The following is an 11,303-nucleotide window of genomic DNA, read 5'->3' as shown; positions in this document are numbered from 1 at the left end:
CGTTATTCTCCCTGTTTCCAAAGAGATCCCATGGATCCCAGCCTCAAAGCTGAAGGGAGCAAGTGCCTTAGGAACTCCATGTTCACCTGGCGGCTGGTGGCAGTGGGACTCTGTTCTAGAAGGCCTTTGTGGCCCAAGCCCAGGAACGGGCAGGAGCTAATTCACCAGCTCCGCCCTGTCACACTCACTTAGTCTTCTTGCTTGAACACCTACCTGAGGTGGTTGGATGGCTTCACTGATTGAATGGACATGAATTTGGGCAGACTCCGGGAAATGGTGAGGGACAGGAAGCCTAGAGGGCTGTAGTCCATAGGTTCAGGAAGAGTCAGACACGACTTGGTGACTGAACAACACCTGAGCACACCACGTACTTCCTTCTCTTCCCCCGCTGCTAACTCCCCAGCTCTGCCTCTCTAGCTAGAGAGGGCTAGATCTGGGCCAGAGCCCTTCTACTCCAGTGGTCTTCGTGCACCTAAACCACCCATTCCCCCGGCCTGTGTACCCATCCCCCCTCGGCCCCTTGGAGCTCTGGTCTTCACTTTAACCATCCTGGGAGATGTCCTGGTTTCTTATGTGCTCCATCACCCCACAGGCTCTGAGCTCCCAGAAGGCAGGCTGGGTATCCAGTCACCTGGCCCTGTTTCTGCCAGTAAAACTGGGCTCCCTGTGGGTTCATGTGTGGGTTGAAGTAAAGGCCTCAGGAAGTTAATGCTGCACATAGTTTTTCTGCCCTCAGGAAGTTAAGGCTAAGGACAGGACACAGAACATATGGTGTCTCTGGGGACTGAGCTGTAGTCAGCACCTTCAGGCCTGTGACAAGAAGGCTGCAGAGAGGCTGGGGAGGTCAGTGCAGCCTCAGACCCCGCTCACAATGACTACTGTGAACCTCGGAGAAGGCCCTTCTTGGCCGCACCCACCTTGCCAACTCCCAACCCTGGGAACCCAGCTGTGGGTGCTCAGCCGGGCCGTTGGTGGGGCAATTAAAACACTGAATGGGTGCCAACAGGGTTAATCACAGCTGCATTTATAGGGGCACCTTTCTCTGAGGATCTCCAAGCCCTTGCTGGGCATGATCTCATTGCTCCTCTGGGATCCCCCACCCTGGAATATCACCAAGAAGCTGGGGCCAGAGTGGGTGAACAGCAGGGTAAGGGCAGAGCCAGAAACAGCCCAGGCTGCTGCCACACATGTGGGCAGGCAGATGTGTGTCCGCTCTGGTGGAGAACGGGGGCCTTCAGTCGACGTGCTGCACATAGGAGGCCAGCCTGCAGCAAGACCTACTGTGTGCCATGTCCTGCTGGGGACCAGAAACCCTACTGAATCCATTCAGGTCCTGCTCTGGAGCCCATATCCAGTGCAGCAAGCTGTGGGCCACAGTACATGGGCACACATGAGGTCCTCCAGGAGCATGGATGGGGAAGGGGCTGGAAGCTCAGGGGTGGGAGACCTGAGCAGGTGTCTCCCAGAGCAGGTGACCTTTGAGGTGGACTTTAAGGGATGAGTCAGAAGGGACTTCCAAGCAGAGGGAATGGCAGAGAAGGGCGAGGAAATGTGAGGGGAATGGTTCCTGACGTGGAGCTAAACCAGGGCATGGGGGTTAGTGGGAGAGGGCAGAAGTCAGCAAACATTTTTAAGCTGGGAAGTGAACCATTTCAGACATTTCATCCTTCCCTATGGGCAGTGGAGCAGAAGAGGGGACACCAGGTAGAAGGCTAGGCTGGTCCAGGTTAAAGGTCTTGAGATGGTAACTGAAAGTGTGAGAATGAGGTGGAGAGCACACGCGCGTGCGTGCGTGTGCGTGTGTGTGTGTGTGGACTGGGACAGCCAAGGCGTGCACCTACAGTCAGGGCAGGATGGGGACAGGCCGACCCTGAGGGGCCGAGCGGCCACCCTCCACCCACGAGCTGAGGAGAGCTTCTGGGGCCAGGATTGGCCAGCCTCCCTCCCGCCCTCCGCTTCACTGCTTGGAACCCACAGCAGCTAGTGCTGTTTCCCGGCCTCATTCCTCCCCCTAGAGGCTCCTGAGAGCAGAGCCACTTTGGGTGAGTGGTTTTGCAGCTTGAAGGTCTCCACGGTCCCCAGAGCTGTGAGGTCAAGCCCTTGGTCCTCCTCAGGCAGGTATGTGAGCCCTTTTAGGAGCTAGGGGAAATCAAACAAGAAAACTCTAACCAAGATTCACTGAAGGCAATGTTAGGGACCATGCTGTCCTGCTTGGAAGGTGGGGAGAGGCACTCTTACTGAATCACTCCATCTCTGGAGTCAGACCCACAGAATCCCAGCCTGGCTCCCCTTCACAAGCTGTGACATGGAGCAAGTGGTTTCACCTTGCTAAGCCTTAAGTGCCTCATCCATGAAACAGACATAAGACCACCCATCTCAGAGGTGTTCAAACTGATAATCAGCCTGATCATATAATTTATTGTCAAAACCAAGGTTGCTTTTTACCCGGGGGGAGCCAAGAAATCTGTATGGTGACCTGAGTAAAGGTGGATATAAAAACAATCTGAATATTGTAAAGCCATGTGTAGAGTTAGTGTTGTTAATGCAGATGCTGAGCAGAGCTGTTGGAACTCTGATGTGACCTGCCAGTATTTCCTGGGCTGGGGTCTGGTCTCCAGCCAACATCAGAGAGGCCTGTCCAGTCCATTTCCCTGATTGATTCACTCACCTCGGACCTGGCCAATCCAAGATACTCACTCCAGAAAAGTGGGAGAATGCAGACCTGGGGTTCAGCTGGGGGCCGGCTCCCCAGTCAGAGGGTATCCACAGGGGCCATCCCAACCCTGGGCTAGGGGTTGGCCCAACACTTTCTCTGCACCAATATCATGACTCTGGGCAAACCCTGTTTACCAGAGCAGCAAAGGGCCTATTTATAGCCTCAGCTGCTCCTTTCTCTGGGTCACGGGTGAGGGGGCAGGGTGGCTCCTCAGAGCAAGGGTGGCAGTCAGGCGAGGGAACCAGCCCTGCCCAGCTGCTGCCACCCAGACTCCTGGATCCCCCGCCCTGGGCCCCCCTGCCATGGCGGAGGAGACCTTCCCCTTCACCTCCTCCACCCTGCGCTCTCTCCGCCTGCAGCGGGAGTGGCTGGAATGGGAGGACCGGCGGCGGGCAGCAGCCCAGCAGTGCCGGAGCCAAAGATGCCCCCCAAGTTCCCGGGCCCGGCTCACTAGGCCACGTCGCTCCTGCCGGGATCCAGCTGTGCACAATGCCCTGTTCTCTGGTGACCTGCAGCAGATCCAAGCCCTGTTCCAAGATGAAGACGCTGCCAACATGATTGTGGAGACTGTGAGCAACCAGCTGGCCTGGTCAGCTGAACAGGGTGAGGAGCACCCAGTGGGGGCAAAAGAGGAAGGGTAGGGAGGAAGGTAGGGGTGGGGATGGGAGAGAGCATGGGCCCAATCTGCCCTCTCCAGACCAGAGAATAGACCATCCCCTCCCACTGACCATTTTAGATCCCTCCTAAACAGAGCTGAGGCATACTTAGTGGTTTGTATGTCTTTTCAGAATTAAAGTTATATTAACATGTTGTTGGAATTACATAGAAATACATGTATGTGTGCCAAGTCTGACTCTTTGCGACTCTATGGACTGTAGCCCGCCAGGCTCCTCTATCCATGGCATTCTCCAGGCAAGAATACTGGAGTGGGTTGCTATTTCCTTCTCCAGGAGATCTTCAAGATCCAGGGATCGAACCCATGTCTCTTGAGTCTCTTGTATTGGCAGGAGGGTTCTTTACCACTAGCGCCACCTGGGAAGCCCACATAGAAATACAGTTATATTCTAATGCAATTTTTTTCTCTGGATATATATGCACATGAATATTTTTTGTCTTATAGAATGAAATTATACACCAGATGCTATTTATAGCCTGATTTTTTTCATGTAACATGTTTCTGTGGCAATAACCGTAAGTCCATATAATATTTTAAATAGATGCATAAATTCTATGGTATGGTTGGCCCATGGTTTATACAGTGTTAGTCTCTCAGTCATGCCTGACTCTTTGAGACTCCATGGACTGTAGCCCACCAGGATCCTCTGTGCATGGGATTTTCCCAGCAAGAATACTGGAGTGGGTTGCCATTTCCTTCTCCAGGGGATCTTCCCAACCCAAGGATCAAACCTGGGTCTTCTGCATTGCAGGTAGATTCTTTACCATCTGAGCCACCCAGGGAAACCCAATAGATTGGTTAGATTAGGTTCCTTTTAAAAAATCTACTTTAAATGACAATATGACCAACATCTTTGTATCCTTAGGATCTATTCTGACCAGAGTGTTTGTCCATGTAAGCCAAATGATAATAAATCAACTATCTGCCAATAAAAACTAATTTAAAAAAAGATCGCTCCATTCTTAAGATTGACAGGAGAAAAGAAGAAAAAATAAAGACCAAAGACAAAAAAAGAGGAAAAAAAACCCCAGCACACACAAAAAAGAAAAACTGATTAACAGGAAATTGCCTCAACCCCCACGTATGGATTTGGGGGTTCAAAATCCTTGAAGAATTTATGCTGTTAGTCACCACTGGCTCCAAAGTCCTTCAGGTGTTAGAGATGTGACCCCACCAAGGGCATCTTGATCTCATTCTGCAGCACGTCCCCCATCTCCCAAATGGAACTTGGCCTTAATGTCAATCTTAATAAAAAACAAAACACGTTTTACCCAAGATTTAGGAAACCCAGGGATTCACTTCACTACAATGCAAACAACTGACAGCCGGATATTAGGTATCTGTGTCCTTCGAACAAGTTCTTGGCTATTTCTACAATTTGGATCCAACACCAGTCCCATGATCAACCCCTCCTCCTACCCTTCCTTTCCCCACCCCCACCTCTTATCCCCCTCCCTCCACCCTTCCCCACACTTTCACCCCACCCTCTCCACCACAGGAATATCCTAGGACTTCTTCAGTTTTCCTCTGGCTACTCCCCAAGTCAGTTCCAGGCCCTCCTGTGCATAACTCCTTCCGCTCCCAAATATTCGAGTGCCCAAGTTAACAAAAAGAGCCAAGGACTCCACCAGCAGCTCAAAGATCCAGAAGTTTCCTTAATAGGATTCACCTCCTTAGCTGCTCTTGTAGTTTTAAAGAGCAATTAAGGGAATTTGCTGGCAGTCTAGTGGTTAGGACTCAGCACTCTTACTGCCAGGGCCCGGGTTCAATCCCTGGTCTGCGAACTAAGATCCCACAAGCTGCTCAGTAGGCCAAAAAAAAAAAAAAGAGCAATTAAATGTTTCTTTCTATGACACATATGTTTTTCACAGACTGACAAACTGTTCTAAAAGGCTGTTCCAGATTACACTCCCAAATGGGGGCTTGAGGGAGCCCCTCTCCGCAAGTACAGATGGGCACAGGGTTTGCGCTCAGCCCAACGTGCAGAGTTGTACACGACAGCATGCCCTGCCCGCTGGCCTCATACACACCCCCCTAAAACTGCCTGCTCTCTCCAGGGTTCTGGGTGCTGACCCCCAAAGCCAAGCACAGTGCACCTCTCACCATCGCTGCTGCCCGAGGCTACACCAGCTGCGCCCGCTACCTGATCCGGCAGGGAGCTGAGCTGGATGCTCGGGTTGGGGGCCGGGCAGCCTTGCACGAGGCCTGTGCCCGGGCCCAGTTCGACTGCGTGCAGTTGCTGGTGACCTTCGGCGCCAAGGTCAACGTGTTGTCCGAGGAAGGCACAACCCCCTTGCACCACTGCACAGTCCCCGAGTCCTTACAGTAGGTGCCCAGGGGCTGAGATGGTTTCGGGAGGCGGAGTGTGTGCGTGTGTGTGTGTGTGTCTCCAGCTCACATAACAGAAAACATCTCCTCACAGCAGCTTGGGAGACAGGTCTCATTCTATGAGGATAAAACTGAGACTCAGAAAGATTTCGTGACCTCTCCAAGGTCACATCAGCTAAGCCCAGGAAGCAGAAGCCCTGTTGCTTTGGGGAAAAACTCTTTTCAATTGCAGTTTCATATTGCCTTGGAACCCTTTGCAGCCACATTCCTAGTTGTTTAGAGGTAGGCATCAAGAAAGATCTGACCCAATGTTTTCCCATCTTAATATGAGGCACACCTCCTCTTCCACCTTTTTAAGGTCAACAGGTTCTTGGACCCTCTACATGATGATATTTGCACTTTTACAAGTCAGGTCCACAGATAGGGCTGTGGGGGTAAGGAGTCAAGGGTTCCTGGAAGACATTCCACAGCCCCAGTGCTGGGGCCCTCTCTCCATGTAGATCTAGATCAGTGATGAACCCAGAAGTGATCCAAAATTTCCAGTCCTTTCTTGAGTTTTTATGGGCACATGGTGTACTTTCTAGCAGACTTGATCCTTTTTCACCCTCTTTTATTTTATTTCTGGCTGCACTGGGTCTCCCTTGCTGCCTAACAGCTTTCTCTAGTTGTGGTGAGTAGGGGCTACTCTCTAGTTGCAGCACTTGGGCTTCTCATTGGGGTGGCTTCTCTTGTTGAAGAGCCCGGGCTCTAGGCATACAGGCTTCAGTAGCTGCGGCATGTGGGCTCAGTAGTTGTGGCACACAGGCTTAGTTGCTCCGTGGCATGTGGAATCTTCCCGGAACAGGAATCAAACCCGTGTCCCCTACATTGGCAGGTAAATTCCGACCACTGGACCACCAGGGAAGTTCAGACTTAATCCTCTTAACTGAAATGAGAATGGAACCTGACTGAGTGAGCTTCTTGGAGTTATTTAAATTTAGTATATACAATAGAAACAAACATTAGTCTATGATTAGAATTTACCAAGGAAATAAATTATGTAGTTTGTGGCTGGCTAGATGCTGCTCAACTCTTGGTCCCTGAGCATGCACTGAAGGGAGCTGGAACTCTGTTTTGGGGAAGGACACTTGGTCATCAGGGTTTCATTGGAGTCTGATGGATCTGCTCCTGAGTTTCTAGTGGCTACTGTTCTGGCTTTTAAAATTACTGTTAGTTTAGTGTCATCATTAATTTAGTTTGCAAGCATGTTTGGTTTACCCCGTGGTGGTTTAACGACGTGCATTTGCCTCAACACTGTTTGACCTATAATTTTTCCAGGAACTAGAAGACTGAACCAGTGTTCCCTAAAGCTGTGCTCCCTATAGACCGTGCTCCCTAAAATCTGGTTTTGGTTGTTTGGGTTTGGTTTTCTCTAGGGGGCAGTGGAGTAAGGGGGACACCCAAGTGCCTTTCCTTTGCTGGAGTGGGTGTGGCTGGCCAAGAAGGGTGGTCTTCATATTTGGGAAGCCCTTCATGTTTGGAGGCAGGAAGAAAATACTAATTAGGACTTTGGACTTTTGTGGCAGGGGGGTGGGGGGTGGGGAAGGGTTACACTCAATTTTCTATGCTTCATAGTGTACAGATCGGAGAAGGCAATGGCAACCCACTCCAGTACTCTTGCCTGGAAAATCCCATGGATGGAGGAGCCTGGTAGGCTGCAGTCCATGGGGTCGCTAAGAGTCGGACACGACTGAGCAACTTCACTTTCACTTTTCACTTTCGTGCATTGGAGCAGGAAATGGCAACCCACTCCAGTGTTCTTGCCTGGAGAATCCCAGGGACGGGGGAGCCTGGTGGGCTGCCATCTATGGGGTCGCACAGAGTCGGACACGACTGAAACGACTTAGCAGCACCAGCAGCAGCATAGTGTACAGATTAGGGGGTGTTCAAAGCTTTTTTTGAAAAGTGGCTATCAAAATGTTAGGAGTGGCCACTCACAAGTGATTCAGAACCAGTCCTTGGGGTCCCAATCTGATGGGGGAGTCAGGTTAGACTCTGGGAGGGATGGTCTCAGGCAGTGAGTATTAATTCCCCTGCAGTCACTAACTTGCTGTGTGTCCTGAACTGCATCACAACCTTTCTGGGCTGAAAACCGAAATGCTCCGGGTGGCTTGGATGGGCTGTCCTGCTCTTCTGTCTAGTCATGGGGCCTCTGTGAGTCTGGCGGTGGTCACCAAGCTCTCCTGAGCCAAGAAGGGTGGGAAGAAGGGGTCAGGGATGATAGGATTTGCCTCGGGAGCCTTGTACCCTGTCCCCAGGTGCGCCAAGCTGCTGCTGGAGGCAGGAGCGACTGTGAACTTGGCCGCGCGAGACAGCGAGGTGACGCCCCTGCACGTGGCGGCGGCGCGCGGCCTGGAGGAGCACGTGGCTCTCTACCTGGAGCACGGCGCTGACGTGAACCTACGCACCAGCCAGGGCGAGACGGCCCTGAACGCGGCGTGCGCTGGGGCCGAGGGGCCGAGCAGTAGCGGACACCACCAGGCCGCCGCGCGCCTGCTTCTGGAGGCTGGGGCCGATGCCCGGGCGGCCGGACGCAAGCGCCACACGCCGCTGCACAACGCCTGTGCCAACGGCTGCGGGGGCCTGGCCGAGCTGCTGCTGCACCACGGAGCCTGTGCGGCGGTCCCCAACGGGGCAGGCCACACGCCCATGGACTGCGCACTGCAGGCTGTCCAGGACGCCCCCAACTGGGAGCCCGAGGTCCTCTTTGCTGCGCTGCTGGACTATGGGGCCCAGCCTGTGCGCCCAGAGGTGAGAGGCTCCTGGTGGGCAGGGGGTGCCTGGAGCTGACATTGCCCAGCCACCAGGGAAGAGAGGCCAAAAGATAGAGAGCCCATCATCTATGCCAGAGGTCAGTCCCCATCTTTGGAAGGACCAGCGAGAGTTATGGAGGAGAGTGTCCAACAGAGAAAAAAGCCCCAGAGGAGATTGGAACACACTTGAAATGTGGGATAAACTGAGGCTAGAGAAGGATTAGGAGGGACTCAGATCTTGGCATCTCAAATTTGGATGTAACTATAGTGGCCCAGGCTGGTTGGTAGAAGCATTGGTGCCCTTAAGAATCTCTTTTGGTTTCTAGATGCTGAAACACTGTGCCAACTTCCCTCAGGCCCTAGAAGTCCTGCTTAATGCCTACCCTTGTGTCCCATCCTGTGATACCTGGGTGGAGGCCGTGCTCCCCGAGCTGTGGCAGGTATGTCCACCACACGGGCACAGCTCCTTCCTGGGCTCTGGGGGAGGTAGAGAGGAAGGGTGAACCCTAGGCCTGTACCCCCAGGATGGGCTTCCCGGAAGCAGGAGCAAGGGGAACCCTGGGCTGGAGGAGGATGGGTAGAGTGAAACCTCTGGGTTCCCTGCCCCCTGGCAGCTTAGAACAACCTTTAATTACACACATCTCTCTAGCTTCTCTCTTACTTGCATCAGTATAGACATCTATCAGGCATCTCTGACTCAGTAGACAGCACTGTTAGAGTTTGGGGGAGGTGGGTGTAGACATGGCAGAGACCCTGCCCTGCAGTGTGGTCGCAGCTCCCAGACCCCTCCAGGGCCTTTGGTTCTGAATCTGAGTCCTGTGAGATACACCACATGCCCAGGTGGATCCATGTTGTAGAATCTCAGGGCCCCACCACTAGGTCGCCCCCAGAGGAAAGAGCAGGGTCAGGGTTTTGGGCCATCTGACCCTGTTCCACTTCTGGCCTAGGAGCACGAAGCCTTCTACAGCTCGGCCCTGAGCATGGTGAACCAGCCAAGACAGCTGCAGCACCTGGCCCGGCTGGCCGTGCGTGCTCAGCTGGGTAGCCGTTGCCGACAGGCTGCCTCCTGCCTCCCACTGCCCCGGCCCCTCAAGGACTACTTGCTGCTGCATGTGGAGGGGCGTATCCAGTGAGCCCCATGCCCAGCTGCTCCCAGAGTTTGTCCTGCCCCCTCCATCAGTCATCCCTCCCAACCCTGGAGGACCAGTCTCTGACCTTCTTGTCCACACTCTCGTCCACATGGCCTCCGGGGCCAGCTCATCCATTTATTGGCTTCTTGAGCCACCTGCTGACCTCCAGCCTGACCTGAACTTCAGCTCCTCTCTCCACTGGGAAGGTCTGCAGATTCAACCTTTGCCTGCATCCTCCTCCTTTGCCTAAGTGGATGATGGCCCCTCCATCCAGGCAGACCCCAAGCCAGGAGGAAGTGATCTTGTCATCCCCTCTCCCCTGCTCCCCATGTACCTGTTCAGCCTCCTAAAGAGGGACAGACTCTGCCTCTAGCTGTACTGCTAATGCCTGATCTACCTTTGTCACCTTGAAGGAGGACCTCACTGACTGGTCTTGAAATCCCCATATCCTACAAGGATGCTGGAATGACCTTTGGGAATCAGAGCTCTGATCATGACCTTCAGTGGCTCTACACTACCTTCAGGCTAATATCAAAACTCAACAAGGCAGAATAAGTATTTAGTCCCTGCCTCCGCCAAGCTCTCTGGCCTCTTGATCCCCCTTTCCCCTTCTAAGGCTTCTGTAACCCAGCCTTAGCAAATGAATTACCGGATGAGCTGCTCCCCTTAGCTTCCATGCATCTACTTGTGCTGTTCCCTCTGCTTGGTCTACCCTTCCCGCGTCTTTTTTTGCCCTGGTTGAAGCTAATATGATCCTCAAGACTCAGCCCAATAGCCCTCTCTCTGTAGAGCCTATTTCTACAACTCCAGTAGGTAGCCTTCCTTGGTATTGTACTTATTTATTTAGGAACCTATATCTGCCTCAGTGACACTGAGACTGGACTATATTCCTTAAACAGGCCTTTCAGGAAATGGCTGTTGAGGGAGAAAGAAATGCATGATGCCCACGACCCATTATGGTTGTGTTCCCCACCCCTCATTGATGCACAGTGTCTTAAACTATGGTCTTTGTGGTCTTTGAGGGTCCATGACAGGAGAACCAGCCATCAGCTTTCCCCCACTCTCTCTCACTTCCTCCTCTGGTCCCAGAGTCAAAATTACCACCATTCATCCTTAAGAGGAAGCTTTTTAAGCTAAGCCAGTTTTTATGAATGCAAATAAATGATTTGTGCACAGACCAAAGTGTGGCTGTTGTTAGGTTGAAATATGCCTGAGATACCTATCACTCCGTGTTTATTCCCCATCCTTTGTACTCTTCTGTGATTCCCAAGTTTTCTGCATAGATCAGTTGTTACTCTTGTGATAGGAAGAAGGGTGTAAGAACAACACAGGAGGACTTTCTTGGTGGTCCAGTGGTTAAGAATCCACCAGCCAATGCAGGGGACAAGGGTTTGATCCCTGGTCCAGGAAGATCCCATGTGCCTAGGGACAACTAAGCCCATGTGCCACAACTACTGAGCCCACACACCAAGAGCCCGTGATGTGCAACAATAGAAGCCACCACAATGAGAAGCCCACACACTGCAACTAGAGAGTAGCCTCCGCTTGCCACAACTAGAAAAAGCCAGTGTGCAGCAACAAAGACCCAGCACAACCAAAAATAATTAATTACTTAATTTTAAAATTGTGTTTTGCTTTTTTTTAAAGTATAACGACAGGAA

The 11,303-nt window shown here is 52.4% G+C and overlaps 1 protein-coding gene across 3 annotated transcripts; it reads left to right on the top strand.

The window, feature by feature from the left end:
- The first annotated feature begins 2,029 nt into the window (after positions 1–2,029).
- On the top strand, positions 2,030–10,824 carry ASB16 (ankyrin repeat and SOCS box containing 16). 3 transcript variants are annotated; one of them, XM_081577272.1, is made up of 6 exons: positions 2,030–2,118; positions 3,076–3,319; positions 5,450–5,717; positions 8,018–8,510; positions 8,839–8,952; positions 9,460–10,824. In XM_081577272.1, exons 2-6 carry the CDS (start codon positions 3,271–3,273, stop codon positions 9,643–9,645), a joined length of 1,110 nt encoding a protein of 369 aa, XP_081433398.1. In that variant the 5' UTR covers positions 2,030–2,118; positions 3,076–3,270; the 3' UTR covers positions 9,646–10,824. The 3 variants fall into 3 exon arrangements, with proteins under 3 accessions (XP_081433398.1, XP_081433397.1, XP_081433396.1); XM_081577271.1 differs by lacking the exon at positions 2,030–2,118 and having other exon boundaries at positions 2,929–3,319; positions 8,869–8,952; XM_081577270.1 differs by lacking the exon at positions 2,030–2,118 and having other exon boundaries at positions 2,929–3,319.
- Positions 10,825–11,303: the final 479 nt, after the last annotated feature.

This window comes from Giraffa tippelskirchi, chromosome 3 (genome assembly GCF_054371585.1).
Source record: "Giraffa tippelskirchi isolate mGirTip1 chromosome 3, T2T-mGirTip1v1.2.pri, whole genome shotgun sequence".
NCBI lineage: Eukaryota > Metazoa > Chordata > Mammalia > Artiodactyla > Giraffidae > Giraffa > Giraffa tippelskirchi.
Note: the sequence above shows the minus strand (reverse complement) of the source record. Positions and strands in the feature narration are given on the sequence as shown.